This window comes from Gossypium hirsutum, chromosome A05 (genome assembly GCF_007990345.1).
Source record: "Gossypium hirsutum isolate 1008001.06 chromosome A05, Gossypium_hirsutum_v2.1, whole genome shotgun sequence".
Lineage (NCBI taxonomy): Eukaryota > Viridiplantae > Streptophyta > Magnoliopsida > Malvales > Malvaceae > Gossypium > Gossypium hirsutum.
Genome location: NC_053428.1, coordinates 10110240 through 10127334, shown reverse-complemented (window position 1 = coordinate 10127334; position 17095 = coordinate 10110240). Strand labels below are relative to the sequence as shown.

The window sequence follows — 17095 nt, the reverse complement described above, 5'->3', positions numbered from 1 at the left end:
CACTTTTTACAATTTAGTCCCTATTGCACAAAACACAAAACATTCAAAATTTCAAGACACCCATGTTTGGCCGAATATTCCTAGTGCTCATACAAGCCCATATTTTTCATTTATTTTATATTTTAGTCCCTCAAATTATTATTTTTGCAATTTAGTCCTAATTACTCAAATCATCAAAAACTCCAATACAAAATATGTTAACCTAAAACATATCTTTCATATTTCATCATCAAACAACAAAAATCACAAGCTCTCAACAATGACACAACTCAAAATATCCATCAAAATAAAAAAACATGGATTTTGTAGTACTCGAAGTAACAATCTCAAAAAAGTAAAAATTATCAAAAACCGAGTAAAAACCAACCTTGAATCAACTTGGAAGATGGCCGAACCCTTGAAAACTTATTCTTTTCTTTATGTTTTTCATATTCGGTCATGAGAATAAAATAAAACTTTGGCTTTTTAATTATATGTTTATATTATATACTTATTATTATCTATTTTACTATTATAACCTTAGTAATAAAATTATAAAATCATATATAACATACTCATTACCGTCTATTCTTTCCTCAATTGGGCTAATTTGCAACATAAAGGCTTCCATTTAGAAAGCCACTAACAATTCAGCCCTTATTCTTTTAACCATCAAAATTTTAATTTACACGATTAAGTCCTTTTATTTAATCGGATACCTAAACGATAAATTAAATCACGAAAATTTCACAGATATAAATTCACACAAAATAAACATAGAAAATAATTTTTAAATATTTTTCTGACTCGGATTCGTGGTCCAGATACCACCGTTCCTATTAGGGTCTAAATCGGGCTATTACAATTACTGTTTATAACAGATTTTAAAAATTAAAACTTAAGCCCTATATTTTAAAATTTTAAATTCAGAATATGAAAATTAGTCTGTTTTAAAGATTTTAGTCCTTATCAAAATTTGATAATATAACATGTTTATATTTTTTAATCATATGCAACTTTATATGATGATAGTCTAATGAATCTACGAAGTTGATAAATTTTGATGGACAATATTAATAATTTTAATTATTAGATTAAGATTTTTAAATAATAAAATATTAATTTTTATCTTTTTAAGTACAAGGATTAAATTTTAAATTATGTCAAAATGTAAAAAATAACATTATCTTTTAACAAATTACATTTTATATTCTAACTTCATTTAAATATTAGAAAATCGAAGAGTGTTGGATTATGTATGGATTTTGTTGCCCTAAGCTTTTGAAGGAGCTAAAAACTTAAATTTAGTTTGGTGTCATACCTAGCACATCCAAATACCAAGTGTTGATGATAAATAATAAAAGTAAAATTTAATTTTCAGATTAATTAAATCTTAAATTTTGTCAAAATATAAGAACTAACAACATATTTTAACAAATTACATTTTATATTCTAACTTTATTTAAATATTAGAAAATCAAAGAGTGTTGGATTATATATGGAATTTTGTTGCCCCATTCTTTTGAAGGAGCTAAGAACTTATTAATTTTAGTTTTGTATCATACCTAGCACATCTAAATACCAAGTGCTGATGATATGTTATGTAGAGGATGTCATTGAGAGTTTTTAGGACAATGTGGCGAGCCCTGAAGTTGTAATCTATGTAGAGGTTGTCATTGAGAGTTCTTAGGACAATATGGCGAGGCTTGAAGTCGTCATCTACCCAACATTATTTGGGCTGTTTTGATTTAATGATACTTGACTTCGTTTTTTTTCTGAAAAATATTTATATTAATTTTCCAGATGTGAAAATTGGTGCTTGAGTTATTTAACTTGAAAACAGTGTTTTGAGTTTTTGACAAACGGGTTGAGAGTTAAATCGTTTGATTGTTTATATTTTTACCATCATAGAAGACTAGTATGTATGTATGTATGTATACTTCTAAAACATAGTAAAATTAGGTTTCTTCCACTTCCACGGTTATCATTAGATAGTTTTACTGCTTATATCTTACGATAATTTATATATATTCATGTACATACGATTGCTTTTTTTTAAAAAAAAAAATAAGGGGAAAAGGTTGTAATTAATGGAGTTGTGCATTTCCTTGTGGTAGAAGGTTCCAAAAAGTCAACAATAACAAAGAAAAAAGGGCACTTGCAAAGTTCTGATCCTGTATACATATCTTGCTTCACCTAAAGCTTTGATTACAGATGCCAGCCAACAATGAAGCAAACTGAAGTAAGATTCCATTTGACTGCAAATCAGAACCAGCAAAATGAACGGTTCCCTATTAGATAAATGAAGTTTCAATCCGACAACAGCAGAGCAGACAGGCTTTGTTGTAAACTACTAGTCTAGTACATTACCTAGCGATAGATGTGAAGTTGAGCTTAATCAAATACCTCCCAATCTTGAGTTATTCTTGTAGATGATAACTCAAATGCCTCCCATTTGGTACTCATTGGCACTGCATTGCAGCTACTGCTGAAGGGATTGGAGTTTCTAGCCTTCAAGTGGTCCAGGGTGTCCACTAGACCTTGAACTCGACGAACCTGTGCACCATACCCATATTTCAAAATCCAATCTTTTTTATTATCATTCTACTAACCACATTATACTCCTAACATAAAACACGTCTGTGATCTCTCCTGTAATTCAAGCAGAAGAATGGTTGAAAGCAACCAGATGGATCAATGATAAGTTCCACCTGTTTTTTCGCTACTTTAATTACTTACTTTGCCCCTTCTTTTCTTTGTTACTATCAGGTCGGGTCTAACACAAGGAGGTGCGCAGTGACATAAGTAACCAACTGTTTCAATTTCCAAGCAAAATGGGTTCTCTTTTTTCATCTCAACCACCTCCAGAATTAACACCACCGTGCTAAGGACAGCGCACTCCACTTCTTTTCTTAAGCAGAAAGCCACCAAATATGTAATCAACAGGACCAAGCACAATTATTTGTACCAAAAGAAAAAGGGTATATAATTAGAGCATAGAAGGATCAAGAATCCATCTTTGCTGGATTCCTGTGCACAACTCACTGAAAATTTCCAGGTCACCGATGGCTGGTGTGGGTTCCAACTCATATATGCATGTCATTGATGTCAAGTTCTCAATCATTTCAAACAAAAAGGATCACACTTTCCAGCAACATTTTGTTGGTATGCAACTTTAAAACGTACAGTAGCTAAGTTGAACTTTTGCAACACGTAGAAAGCAAACAATCTCCTCTAAGCCAACAGAAACTCCTAACTTTGTAAGTAGAAAAATCATAGAAAATAATTTGAGCATACTCATGTCCAACACACAGTAATATATTTACAAAAGTCTAGTAAGAAAGCAAGCATAACCAAACAATCACTAACCTCAACCCGCCTCTGGACTTTGGCTTCACCATCAGCCTCAATTGTATCTAATTGGAGCAATTGCACCATAAGTAACTCCGTCAAGACAAGGAATTCGTTTTCTGCAACCTTGGTACCTGCTCGAACATTTGCCTCCACAGCAATAACCTACAAAATTTTCGTAGGTTGGAAAGTGTTCACGTGGTCACATGAAAAATGAATTTTAAATTCTGTTTTGAGTGGATGCTAACCTTCTCAGAGAGCTTATCAACCTCTGACCTGACCTTAGCAACCTCTTCACAGGCTTTTAGCACACTTTGGTTGCTATTCATCTCCACAAGCTTCCTCTCTTTGCTAGCTGGGTCCTCTAAAAGTACCACCTTTGACATGTCTTTTACTCCTACCATATGCAAACATTCTTCATCATCCTTCTCTTTCCCTTGGAATAATAGTCTCTGCTCCTTTGGCTCCAAACCGGTTTCTTGTGCAAGAACCCCTTTCAAATCCCCTTCAATTGGAACCAAACTCGGTCATTTATTACCGATTGCATATCGGACAACAATGTAACCATATCAGACTTTGTACATTCCAGTTGCCACCAAGACAGTTACCTATGTACAATAATCCAGGGAAGAACCAAAGCATACACAAGAGATAGAAAGAGGAAATATAGAAACACAGACACATAATGACAGAGCATTAACTGTGGTTAAACACTAAACATGACATCCAGCAAATCATATGATGAACTGCGAATGTCAAGGCCAAAAAGCATATGTACGGGAACAAAGATGAAAACTTATCCTCAAATTAATATACCACTTTAAAACGAAGGAATTAAATTTTAGAAACCGACGCAATGGAGTGTGAGATGACAATAATCCACTTTAATGAAATACTGAAAATGGAAATCAAATGTTGCTAAAAACAGAAAAGTAACATGCAAACTGCTGATATTTAACCATTCGCAAAACAAAAACCAATTACTAATCTTCCGCAAAATTTCAACAAAGATAGGCATCAGGCAAGAAAAATATATTGAAATGGTTACCAAAAGTGGATTGAGCAGGCACAACTATATCACGGTGATAAGAACCATGAGAAACTTTGATCTTAATCATAGGAGCAGAAGCAGCATCCGCCATGTTCCTCTTCTGAACAAGCATGCCACCAGGCCTAAGCTCCCACTCTATGTCCCCTTTAACCTCATTGCTCACTACCCTTTTTGAAGATGATAATCTTTTCATAGTCAGAAAATGAACTCAGTACACACACACACACAAAAAAAAAAAAAAGGAAAAGGTGAAGTTGGTTGAGAGAGAGGTATAAGTTTGAGCTAACTGTAATAGCTAAGGCTAAACTAAAGAGGATTGAGTAAGCAAACAAAAAATGCTTTGAGACAAAGACCCTCCAACACAACCTTTTTCTTTGAGAGTTACCGGTTGGCCAACTTCAAGCTCGTGTGCGTCTGCGTACTGTGTTTTTTTTGTTTGTTTACATGTAAAAATCATGATTTTTACCAAAGAAACTAAGATCATAACAGAATCGTGATGTTGGCAAAAAATCCCAAAGCAGATGGAGCCTATATGTGGCAGGTGGGGGTCCACCGGATGAGAATAATATTATAGGATCCAACGGCCCATATTGGTAGCAAAAAAGCATATCACATGATGTAACTGATGAGAGTGGAGGGTCCAATGCTTTTAACTTCAGAGTTCAGGGCCTTGGTACTAGTTGAACCCTTCCTTCTTGCAGTTGAGGATATTTCTTCAGAGAGTTGAAAGGCATTGGAAACTGAATATGGTGACTGTTATGACTCCCAAATCTATCTAAAGTGAAAGATAACATACAAATATTGTGTACAAAACATGTTCTAAATTTCACTCACTCCTTGGATTTGATGGACAAAAATGGTAAATCAGTGAATTTTGAAAGTGTTTAGATTCTAATAATGAAGTATTGTGCCTTTATATTACCATGTCATATCACTAATTATTAATCAAAATGACATTTACACAAAAGAATTGAATTAACATATAATTTCTTTAATTTAATATAAGTAATGTATGGTTAAATTTTTTTAAATGAAAAAATCACCAATTTCGATGTGTAATTTAGTTATGCTTGTAAACAATTTTAACCAAAACATTTAATATTGCCTTGAACCATTGATGTGAGGAAAAAAGATAAAACTACATTATGCCTTAATCATACCATAGTTATAATAGAATGGTACATTTAAGACTTATTTTTAAAGAACTCTCGTAATTGGCTTAATGATCAAGGGATGTTCAATCATAAAATTCATCCGAGTTTAAACTTTAAGGAAGTAAGTGATTAGACCTTTATTTAGATAGTTCCCTTCAGACGTAATATACCCTACCATGTGTAACTAAAAAAAGACTTGTTTCTAAAGAATAGTTTATTATATTATTCTTCAATTATTTTTTAATCTATAGTGGGGAATTAAGATAGCAAAGAAAAATAAATACTAGGGATATATTCTGGTCAAATAGTATGGAACAAGAACACAAGTGTTGGGTCCAAACTGATGAACGATGATATATACATTTACGCATTTAGATTATTATCTATGTATACAACAGAAATAAATGGAGAATCAAGCCGAAATTTCTGTATGAAAAAATAGACATCATTTGGTAAAACATGTTTAGCAGTCCCAACAATTTCTGGAAACAACAGGAAAATACATATCCCTGTAGATGCTAATTGATGGTGGATGGAGTACTACACCAATGAAAATTAACTCTCTCACCACTATATATATTATTCAATTAATTATTTTGACTCAGCACATAATACGAGCAGCAGTATACAACAACAAAGAGAAACTTAAGCCAACACATACCATTCAAACTCGACAGTAGGGGGCGCATAAACAAGACAAGGTAGCACACTCACGTCAACAGAATTACAGACAAACAGTATGAAACTGAGACCAAGGACTACCAAGCTTAACCGACTTATTCCTCTTCAACCATTCATCAATGAAACCACAGGGGTATAAGTTTGAGCATGGCAAGCGAGGAGCAGATTGATTGACCGGGAAGTCTCAAAGCATATTGGACAACCAAATGTTAAAATGCAAAACTGTCATATTCTCTGTCTAAAATGCACCTGGATCCCAACATTCCAAGCGCATCATCTTGGCGCTAGCATTTGTGAGCAAAACTATCATATTCTGTCTAAAATGCAACTTCTGTTTTCTGTATTCTCGTTAAACAAGCAGGAGATGACAAAGCCACCTGCAGGGACTACTGAGATAATATGGGGACTCAACACAAAATATCCAAGCAACCAAGTAAAAGGAGACATTATGTAGCACCGCATATTCATGTAGTCAAAACTGGAACTCTCTTTTGCCCCATAAATGCTTGCCGAAGCCAGTGATACCCATCTCGGTAATGATCCAGGGAGAAGCAAAGCTGCCTTATAGCTTCTCGTTTCTCTTCAGCTCCCTCCAGTATCATGATTCTTTGCCTCTCAATCACATCCTCTAGTTCCTTAGCTTTTGATTGGAGTTCCTCCACCGATCTATGAGCTTCTTCAGCACTAGCAATTAGCTTCACATGCTCCATATGTAAGTCCTGGAGATGCTTTTCCATTTGAGCAATCTGATTATCCCTACGACTAATCTCTGCTTTGAGTGAATTGATTTTGATCTTAAGCTCATCCCTTTCCGATTTTAAAGTCTCAAGGTTCTCATTTAAAACTTTAATGCAATCAGTTCTCTCATCAATCTCCAACCTCAAATGCTCAATTTCGCTATGAAGCCTCTCCTCTGATTCTCTTTTTTCATTCACAGCTTTTCTGATCTCCTCCTCCAAGGACCGGCCACGTGCTTCCCAGTCCCTGAGCTGTTGTTCCAAAAAATTTCGTCCCTCCAACAATTTTGATATTTCAGCTTTGATATGAGCTTTTTCAGGAAAAATCTTCTGCTCAGCATCAGATACAGCTATCTTTAAATCCTGGATCTCATGATCCCTGTCTGATAAACTATTCTTCAACATTGCAATTCTTTCCTGCAGCTTGGAGACCTCTCTTCTCTCTGTATTCAGTTTGGATTTCCATGTGATTATCTCTCTTTGAGCAGTATCAAGCTGACCCTGCAACTTTTGAACTTTTTCAGAAGACTGCTTCTTCTCAAACTTCAAACTAGCAATTTCTTTCTCAGAAGCCTGGAGCATTTCTTTGGTAATACTTAATTCTTCCACCAGTGCCTGCATCTTGCCATCTGCATGTTCATTTTCTTTCTCCATTATACCAATCTTGTTTTGAAGATCCAAAGCCTGATTTACCTCAATCTGCTCAGTCTGGTGCATTTTGCCACTTTCTTCTTCAGATGATTCCAGGTCAGCTGCCTCTAGTGGTTTATATTTTTGGAGCTCGGTCCTCAACCAGGTGATTTTTTCTTCAGAGAGCTGTATTCTTCTGTTGGAAAATTCAAGTTTTTCCTCATACTCCCTAATTCTAGCAAGAAGTTCGGAATTATTACATTTTGCCCCTCTTACTGAACCATCTGTATTTTCTTCCTCTAGCATCCGTAGCTTCTGTTTCATTTCATGAAGTTCAAGCTCCAACTCAACCATTTTCCTGCTAACCCCTTGATCACTCCCATTCCCTGACAAAACTGAGTAATTATTGACTGAAGAATCATCAGATTCTGATTCATAATCCGCTCGAGTAGATGACTCATCCTCTTCTTTCTGGTACACATCAGAGCCACTCCCACCAGAACCAAGGAAGACACTGAAGCCAGCAGCTCGGGGGCCAGATTTACGACGACTCAGCCTTTGGTCTGAGGACGGCCAAATAGGGGGTAGATCAGAGGCAATGTCAGAGATGTCAGAACCCTGAGATTGGAGGTCTGATGGAATATTCTTCCTCAATTCTCCTGTCAGGTGGTCGTAACGCTCTGCCAAAGAACGATACACACGGTAGAACTCCTCAACATGAGATACAAGTTCTGGCCTCTTCTGATAATACATCTCAGCCTTTTTCATAAATGAATCTCCATCTTCTTCAATGAGCTTCAGCATGTGCTTGACGCTACGATCCATTTCTGCAGTCAACAATCTTAATGTTATTTTCTTGTTTGACATTTTAAGAATTTAAATGATTTCAGAAACAAAATTCTTGATTCAGTAAAGATGCAATAGAGAAGTCTAGTCCCCTCTTAGAAGCTAGACAGGTAGGGTTCGGTAATATCTATGGCATCAGAAGTGTGATAAGAGGAACGGCAGCAGAAGCAGCTAATAGTATACTACCCTGCTTTCTCATGCATTACTTTTGCTTCTTCTAGAACGTAAGCATGTCACTTCAATCAAAAGAAAGATCAAGTCCCAAAACCTTGTAACAAACCGTTCAGCTCGACAAGACGTATACTATTAGGACATATAGCTTTTGTGTGCATACAAGAAAGGAAAGGAAACACCACTTGGCAAACACAGGAGAAAAATCAGATTTGAACCACCTATAGCATCACATCTGATTTCATATGCAACAAACTAAACAAGAAAAGGCATGTTGAAAGTATGTTCATTGATCAAAATCCTTTGTTAGTGGAGAGAGAGAGAAAGCTTACCCTCGAGATTTTCTGCTAGCCATCTTGAATTCTTGGGACTGATGTGGCTATCCCACCACCATGAATGTGACTTTCTGGATTCTAGTCTCTTCACACTTTTAGTTAATTGACCCTAAAATGAGAAGAAAGCAAAATTAAGAAATATAGATTTTCACTGCACAACTGATAATGCTATAACATAAGCTGGTAGAATGAAGTCGTTAGTTCTTCAATGTAAATATATTTGGTTGAATGAGTGTTAACCATGAAAGTAGTTTTGTTCACCGTGCTCTATTTCAATAGTTATTCAAACAAAAAAACTCCAGAAAAATTTCTCTACTGCTTCAGATATAGACTGTAGTACATATTTGATAAACAAAAATGAATTCATTGGTGACTTCAGAATGCAATACAAGCACATTTTGTATTATTGATTCCTACAACAATCCTTGACTAGATACATAACATGAATTAAGTAGATACTTAAATTGATTTTGGGTTATTAGCCTAAAAGCACAGGAAAGTAAACACGGTGTAACTAGAAATTTCAGTAGTGGAAAAAGCTTGCAATCAAACAAAGGGTAAAAGAACGTAGACATATATAGTTGTGGATATAGTAATGTAAGCTAATGAAAGAAGTATGTTTAGATAAAGGAACGGGCTAATTTCTTACTGAAGAATTTGCCATCTTGGAAGCTTGTTGAAGAAAGGTGATCAGGATCAGGTATAAAAACCTGGGTTCAGAGAAACAGTGCAAATCAGTAGCATAACCTCAGCATATTCAACCTACATAACAATGTAATTCTACTTGTACATATGCATATGTAGCAGGTAAAATGAAAGGTTCAATCGATTTGTTCCATTACACTGTAGCTATAGCCCTCACTATATGAGAAGGTGAAGCAACGGGGATTATTAGCATGACCTAAGCTGTACCCGAACTTCAAAGACAAAACTAACACTGTTACTATTAATAATTCCATTATTAATACAACTTGCAGAACCAGACATCCAGCGACATCCAGCTATTCTGACGCGTTACGTCATTTTAAGACTAATTTACTCGCAAAAAACCCAAAAAAACTTTACACGCAAAGAAAGACAATTTTTTGGAACAGAAATGGGTAACCAGAAGAAACCCATAATCAAATAGAAAGAGTTCCATCCAAAACGTATTGATTTTATACCTTTAATCAAAGAAGTCGATAGAAATAATAGAAAAGAAGAAAATCTGATAGATTTCTAAATCATAATATAATGAAGGAGCACAAATCTCTAAATCCCAAAATTTAAAAAAATGAGGGTAGAAAATTAAAAAAAAAAAAGAGGCCGATCTCAAATCCCAAAACCCAGAAAATTATTCCAAATCGGTAATCGAATCTTTGAGGAACAAAAATACTAGTAGCAGAAGTTAAAAGAAGAAGATTTACAGGAAAATGGAAGGAAACAACTTACAGAGAAAAAGGGCTCCCTGAATCTCTTTTATGTGTTTGTTGCTTAATTTTCCATGAAAGAGAATGAGAAAGAGAGACTGTGGAGCTGTCGAGAGACCTGGGAATGGAATGGGCAAAGCAGCTGTTTTTAATATCCATCAATGTTCACATGGGCATGCAACAAAGTCAAAACTCACATCCTTCTTCTTACCTCAATATTAATTTATTATTCTTAATTAATTATTATTTAATTTACGATAACCATTTTTTGATTTTAAAAAAGGTAATATTTATAAATAAAAAAATTGACCCCAATTAATGGGAAGCCTATATATAATAGGGGACATTTTCAAACTGTATTATATTGTATGATAAATTGAGATTATAATTGAACAAATGAGTTAAAAATAATAATCAAAGGGGCGTTGAATTATGTACCGGATGACAATGGCAGTGCCATCTAACCAGACAAATGGCATGCATTAGCCAAAAACTAATGCCGTCGAGAAACTGCAATGAAAAAGAGTCAAAACATGAGAAACAGCAGAAACATAAGGCTTGTAGTAGCTTTCTAACTTACCATGGCGGTGCGGCTTGAATTAGTTGATGGATGATGGTTTTTTTAAATAAATGATTATTATTCAAAATTTGGAAAAACATAAATATCAACAACCTTTTAAAATCATATTTTATTCGTACTGGGATTTGCTAAGATCAACGACCACCCTTTTGCTTCTCCCTTCCCCCATTTTATGCATTGCAAACCATTAAAGTATTCACAAACCCGTAAAGAAATTACTTGTATGTTTATGATTCAGCCCCTGCCAACTAGATTTCATTTTAATTAATTAGACTAGTCACCCAACAAATCACCGTATATATATATATTCTGTGGCCCGAAATTCTATCTAATGTATCATTCATTATATTTAGAGTTTGAATTATAATAAAAAAAAAAGGTAGCTTTAAGTTGTGATAAATATTGTATACCTTTATGAAATAGCTTTTATCATTTCTGTCCAGTTCCCCAGCCTAGAATTAAAGCAGCGCCACATCTTTGGGTTGAAAAAGATATTTCCAACTATTGCCTTCCCCTGGCCAGGCGACTAATATGATCACAACAAACTTGTGCCATATATACATGACTTACCTACTTATCGCAGAAGTTCTGTATATAGTGAAGTCGGAGTCTGCGATTTTACTTCCCATGCCCAACAAATAAGTGAGATGCGGTGGAAGCTGATCAACAATCCTCCCTCTTATCACAAACTCATTTCCATTTTACCACCATTCTCTGTAACTTCAAACCTTCACCCTTCTTCATTTTGCTTTTTAATCTGTCCCATCATTTACTTGCCCAGTTTTTGGCCATTGTTTCTAATTGGTTTCTCTACCACTGTATTTCCAGTTTTTCCCAAAAGGTTCTCTACTGTTGGGATATGTTTCGACGGAACCATGTGGAAGGATTGTTATATTTTATTTAATAAAAATATCAATTATTAGTTGAAGGTAGATTTTTGGTTTATTAGGGTACATATAGTCAAGGACAAAATCAAGAAATTAGTTTAGGGCCAAAAGGAATATTGTAAACCAAAGTGTAATTTTAATATTATATTAGCTTCTGACTTCTTCAAAACTAAAAAAATATTTAAAGAATTTTTTTTTCAAGGGTCAAGGGCACCCCTTTCGCCCCTACGTATAGTTTTATCCTCTTCATGTATAGCTTGTTGTTATGAATACGTGTTAGTTGTAACAGTGGAGAATGAAATAGAAGATATATATAGATATAGATATAGATATATATATGTACGGGCTAAATTAGAATCAATATCTTTTATGTATTGCTTATATAAAACACAAACTTTTAAACCTAATTATATACGGAATAAACTTTGTTGAGAGAGCTTAAATCTAAGATTTTCCAAAATTTTATGTTTTTATTTTCAAAAATATTATCTTATTTACTATGTATTTTATTTCAAAACATAAACATCCATGTGATTTTATACTACGAAATAAAATAAAAGTGCATGAACACATTAAAAAAAGTCGCTTTTATATAAGCAATATTGAAAATTTTGACTTTAATTTAAACATTTAGCCAAGCGCATACAAGAAAAATTAAATAGAAAAGATGGGTATATTTTTTTTTAGCATAAATATTCAAAATCAGATATATTTTTAACTTTTCGTTTTCTTCCTCTCCTTTTCAACCACGTCAAGGAGTGAATGAGAAAACAAATAAAAATTTCATTCAATCTTTTCATCTTTCCTGACAATACACCAAACGAAAATTCATTTTTTACTTTCCAATTTCTTACGCCTTCAATTTTTGTTCCGACTTCTTTCCATCAAACCAAGCTTAATGTGAGTGGAAATTGGAAACAGTCTCAATGAACTATCTAAAAAGATTAAATGCCAATTGCATGAAATAATTAACTGGATGGATTCTTTTATCAATCTCGGGGTAAAATGGAACAAAAGAAAATATATATTTAAAGATCGCGGAATAAAGTCGCTATGAGAAGTTTTTCACAAGAATATCCATCTATTAATTGTTATTGAAACTAAAATTTGCATAAAATCTGTAAATCTCGGGGTTTATGTTATTTTCTTAGTTTAGTTCTCCCTGTCATTCCCTCCCCTCACTCGAATATTTAAATTGCAACCTCTCACCTTGTTTCCAAAGGCACAGGCATTTGCTCCCAGAAATGCGCCATGCTTCCCCTGCTTGTCCCTCGCCTTGCCTTTACGATGTTGCCACGTCTACACATGGCATGCGATTTTCTAACAACGTATAAGCCAAGTCCCTTACCTACATCGCTTTTACAAGCATCAACGATCATACCACATAAAACAGATAACTGCTTTCATTAAAAATTTTGCCTTTATGGAATCATTTCTTACTACCATAGAAATAGAATGGGCGTTCAGTTAAAACTAGCATATCTGAATTATATAGCCAAATCTGGCAAAACCAAATTCCTTTTCACCCAAACCTTCTTCCCTTGAAACACAAAGATACCAAATTCAAAAACATTTAAACCCCAAGTAAAAAAAAAACTTGTCTATAACAAGAACTCTTTCAATGCATGGGCTGAGCAGCAAGATAACTTCAACAAAGTGGTTACTGCCAGGAAAAACGCAATCAAATGAACCATGTCTGACACTACTCAAATCCCAAACGCAACTAACCATGCAAACATAACTGACATGACTCGGGGTAGACCAACCCTTGACAAACACCCAAACCTAAGGACACAAATGACCTCGACCATTCCAACCAATAAACTACCCATCTAGTTTCACCCGTAGGAATATCCTAGACATGGGTGAGGAGGTTGATCAGCTGACTAATCTCACCATATTCGCCAAAAGCCAATGGCATGAAGAACAGAGCCAAACTCTTTTCAAGTTGAGGAAGCTGGCTCCCCATCTTTGTTCTCTGTATCTGCTTTTTCTGTATCCACTTTTGTTTCCTTCTCTTCCTTCTTAGCAACAGCCTTCTCTCCAGCTTTCTCTTGAAAGCTCAACTTCTCAAGTTGTCCAGCAGCATCAGATGCATCCTTGTTTTCCTCTTTTGGTTTTTGTGATTCAGCAACTTCTTGGAACATTTGCATAAAGGTTTTGCAATCTATTTTTTTTTTAAATGTAAAATCAGTAAAAACCAGAAAACTTTATTCCCTCATAAAACAAAAAAGAAGCCAGATTAAAAAACCATCGCAAGTCATATATATAACCACAATCTAAACCCATCTCTTTTAACTGCAACTGATATTCCCTGAACACTTTCCGCACAAAAGAAACAATAAAAGACGATTCTAACATTTCCAACCAAACATTTTTCATGGCATATCACAAACTCTCAAGCCTAGTTATTACATTAAAGAAACAAATAATACATATAACTAATTTTAACATGAATACAAGACTTATAAATTCAGCTCAAGCATTCAATCATGCAGAGTTACAGCAGGAGTTCAAGAGTTTAAAAACAATCATTCAGAGCATATCACTCATACACAAGCAACAGTTAAAATTTAAATTTATTCAATTGGACATCCTAGAGAAAATATCTTATTCAAATGACAATTGTCAGCAATATGAATTTAAATTTAACCTCATAACATTTTATTTGTTCTCCAAGAATGTAAATATTGAACCCAAGAAAAACACTGAAGTTAACACGTTTCCTTCAAAGTCAACATGGGCTACCCAAGCAGGGTTAAAAGAAAAAAACTGAAGTCCACTGCAACTTTCAGGGCGTGCTTGGTTGGGTGGAAAAGTGGAAAGAAAATAAATTTTGAGTGTGCTTGGTTAGGAAGAAAAGTGAGAGGAAAGAAGATAGGGTGATCATTTTCCATCCTAATGGATAAAAACCAATCCTTCCAAATTGGAATAAGAGGAGAGAAAATGGGAGATAAGTGTATGTTAGTTCAAATTATATATTTTTCAATTGTTTTCTTTTCTTTCCTTTCCTTTCACTTTTCAACTCTACTAAGCAATGGAGGGAATGAAAATTGCTTTTTCTTCTATTTTTCCATCTTTCCAAGCACACCTATGGAAAGAAATTTTATATTTTCCATCCTTCTAGCTTTCCACCCTTCAATTGCAAAGCCTTAAGGAAAGTGGACTATAGCCATACTCAACATTTAAGTGCGGAAGTTGTTTGCCACTTCATGCTATAATTTAGTAAATATCATCATTTTTAACCTAACACTTATTTGAAACTGATAGTAGCTCATACAGAATGACAAAATTTGAAATTTCAGTTCAGACAGTTTCTAGCAGAAGAAAATTTAAGTAAAATGTCAGAACTAGAAAATGAAATGCTAGTCACTAACTACTTGAAGAAAATACCAAAGCTCAAATAGTCCACTCTATGAAATTCTGTTTAGATACTAAGCCCTAATGTGCCGGTCCAGATAGCAATTGAAATAAAGAATTGAAATAACATTGATTCAATTTCATACAGAGAAGTAGCAAAGTGATCGAGAGTAAAATATACTTACTTTCCACTGATGCAAAACGAATGCAGAAAAGTTCATCTTTCAATTCACCATCTGCATAGTCAGAGGCGTGCCATAAGCACGATTTATCATTCCCAGCGTGCTCCTGCACCGTCATTGTCGGCAACACTGCAGAAACATATATATAATTTACAAATTATGAAATCAGAAATTAAAATAAAATAAGTAAGCATAAATGGAACTGAGGAGAAAAAGAAAGAATGGAATATACCTAGATGATTGGCGCAGATCTTGAGAGTCTTAGATTGCCTCATAACAAGGCGAACTTTTCCTGTCTCTTTGTGCTTCAACAGCTTCACAGTACCAGCACCTCTCTCTTTCCATTGATTCCCTTCTTTATCAAATCGATACAGCTTCGACTTCCTAGTAAATAAAATTATACGTATTCGTATCATTCGGATATCTAGATAAAACAACGAATATTTGAATCCGAAATTAAAAAAAATAGAATATTTACAGATCGAGGATCGGATCTTCATTTTCCTCGCCTGTACTGACAGCGACTTCCTCTAACTTGACAATAGGGGCGACTTGAGCTCCAGTGTCTTCATCCTCGGCGGCAGGAGCTTCTTCATCTTCTCTGTGCTCGTGTTCGGGTTCTTTGCTTGCCATAATTGTTTTTTTCTTAGAGCGAGGCGTTTGGGATTTTTCGTTCTAAGAGATAAATATCAGGCCGTTTAGGGTTTTTATAAAACGAGGAGTACGGAAGAGCGAGTGTGAGGGAAGTAGTGCTTGTTTTATCTATTGGAGGCGTGAGGTTTACGCAGAATGTATATTAGTCAGGGTCTTTACTACTAAATTTATAAATTTACATGATTAATTTATTAAGCAAATGGGAATCAATCTAATTTATAATAACAATTAATTTAATTTAAAAATAGTTGAAAGAAAAAATAGAATTTTAAAATTATTGAAAAAAATCGAGAAACAACATAAATAAATTATAAATAAATGATAGAAAAGGAGTCAGTTCAATTGAATTCATCAATAAAAAATTTAAAAAAAAAACCAGGGAAAATTATATTTTTAAAAAAAATTTGTATTTGTTTTGTTATACTCATTGTCACCTTCTTTTCAAATCATACACGAATTATTCTGACAGCATAGATATAAATATGGTAAATGTATAAAATTTTAATAATTAATACAAACTAGACTAGCTTTCATAAGTTATTTTGAGTCAATGGATATATCAAAACATGTATTTCAATGGTTGATATAGGAAAGAATAGTTTTTAGCTAACCTTATGAAAATAAACTATACATTTTATATTGGAATTTAATTTGGTTCAAATATTTAAAAATATATATCATTAATAAAAGTTTTAATTAAGTTGGTGTCACGAGTTAATCAAGTATTAAATTGGTTAGAAAAAATATAAAAATATATTTTTGTAATTAAAAAAATTATATTATTCAATGATATTTTAGTTTTTTTTTTTACTTTTAAGAAGACTATTAAAAAAATGTACATAAAGTGAAATTTGAACACACCCCAATTATTATATTAATGATATCTTAATTTTATTACTCAACGGAAAATTCATTTTAATTTGTTTTATATATTATTTTATGTGTTGTTATGATTAATTAATTTTAAATTATACGTTTTATTATTTTTTGTATGTTATTTTTTAAATAATATTATATGTTATTTTTAAACACATATTTAATTTCTAAATCCGTAATTTTTACGAGCACACAAATGTGATAAGAATTTC

At 33.7% G+C, this 17095-nt stretch overlaps 3 protein-coding genes across 5 annotated transcripts; all 3 read right to left on the bottom strand.

Annotated features, from left to right (window-relative positions):
• Window positions 1-2063: 2063 nt before the first annotated feature.
• Window positions 2064-4718, bottom strand: LOC107958542 (BAG family molecular chaperone regulator 4). 2 transcript variants are annotated; one of them, XM_016894356.2, is made up of 5 exons: window positions 4379-4718; window positions 3579-3835; window positions 3349-3495; window positions 2350-2535; window positions 2064-2237 (listed from the first exon to the last, which is right to left on the bottom strand). In XM_016894356.2, the coding sequence occupies exons 1-4, from the start codon at window positions 4572-4574 to the stop codon at window positions 2374-2376; spliced, it is 762 nt and encodes a 253-aa protein (XP_016749845.2). In that variant the 5' UTR covers window positions 4575-4718; the 3' UTR covers window positions 2064-2237; window positions 2350-2373. The 2 variants fall into 2 exon arrangements, with proteins under 2 accessions (XP_016749845.2, XP_040969219.1); XM_041113285.1 differs by lacking the exons at window positions 2064-2237; window positions 2350-2535 and adding an exon at window positions 3103-3235 and having other exon boundaries at window positions 4379-4710.
• A 1265-nt stretch (window positions 4719-5983) lies between these two features.
• On the bottom strand, window positions 5984-10838 carry LOC107958541 (protein NETWORKED 4B). Of its 2 annotated transcripts, XM_016894353.2 has the most exons (5): window positions 10783-10838; window positions 10367-10462; window positions 9585-9645; window positions 8933-9044; window positions 5984-8410 (listed from the first exon to the last, which is right to left on the bottom strand). In XM_016894353.2, the coding sequence occupies exons 1-5, from the start codon at window positions 10821-10823 to the stop codon at window positions 6681-6683; spliced, it is 2040 nt and encodes a 679-aa protein (XP_016749842.2). In that variant the 5' UTR covers window positions 10824-10838; the 3' UTR covers window positions 5984-6680. The 2 variants fall into 2 exon arrangements, with proteins under 2 accessions (XP_016749842.2, XP_016749843.2); XM_016894354.2 differs by lacking the exons at window positions 10367-10462; window positions 10783-10838 and adding an exon at window positions 9778-10143.
• A 2435-nt stretch (window positions 10839-13273) lies between these two features.
• On the bottom strand, window positions 13274-16197 carry LOC107958543 (ran-binding protein 1 homolog a). The gene is made up of 4 exons (XM_016894358.2): window positions 15832-16197; window positions 15586-15737; window positions 15357-15482; window positions 13274-13978 (listed from the first exon to the last, which is right to left on the bottom strand). Exons 1-4 carry the CDS (start codon window positions 15984-15986, stop codon window positions 13755-13757), a joined length of 657 nt encoding a protein of 218 aa, XP_016749847.1. The 5' UTR covers window positions 15987-16197; the 3' UTR covers window positions 13274-13754.
• Between the last annotated feature and the right edge of the window lie 898 nt (window positions 16198-17095).

Excerpts from the sequence above, each read along its gene's own strand:
- LOC107958543 (XM_016894358.2), bottom strand. The coding sequence starts at position 15,986 with ATGGCAAGCAAAGAACCCGAACACGAGCACAGAGAAGATGAAGAAGCT. Across the intron at positions 15,483-15,585 it reads GATCTGCGCCAATCATCTAG|TGTTGCCGACAATGACGGTG; the intron begins GTATATTCCATT and ends ATGTTTCTGCAG. Across the intron at positions 13,979-15,356 it reads TCGTTTTGCATCAGTGGAAA|ATTGCAAAACCTTTATGCAA; the intron begins GTAAGTATATTT and ends AAAAAAAAATAG.
- LOC107958541 (XM_016894353.2), bottom strand. The coding sequence starts at position 10,823 with ATGCCATTTGTCTGGTTAGATGGCACTGCCATTGTCATCCG. Across the intron at positions 9,646-10,366 it reads TCAGGGAGCCCTTTTTCTCT|GTTTTTATACCTGATCCTGA; the intron begins GTAAGTTGTTTC and ends CTCTGAACCCAG. Across the intron at positions 9,045-9,584 it reads CCAAGATGGCAAATTCTTCA|GGTCAATTAACTAAAAGTGT; the intron begins GTAAGAAATTAG and ends TTCTCATTTTAG.
- LOC107958542 (XM_016894356.2), bottom strand. The coding sequence starts at position 4,574 with ATGAAAAGATTATCATCTTCAAAAAGGGTAGTGAGCAATGAGGTTAAA. Across the intron at positions 3,836-4,378 it reads GCCTGCTCAATCCACTTTTG|GGGATTTGAAAGGGGTTCTT; the intron begins GTAACCATTTCA and ends TTCCAATTGAAG. Across the intron at positions 3,496-3,578 it reads TTGATAAGCTCTCTGAGAAG|GTTATTGCTGTGGAGGCAAA; the intron begins GTTAGCATCCAC and ends AAAATTTTGTAG.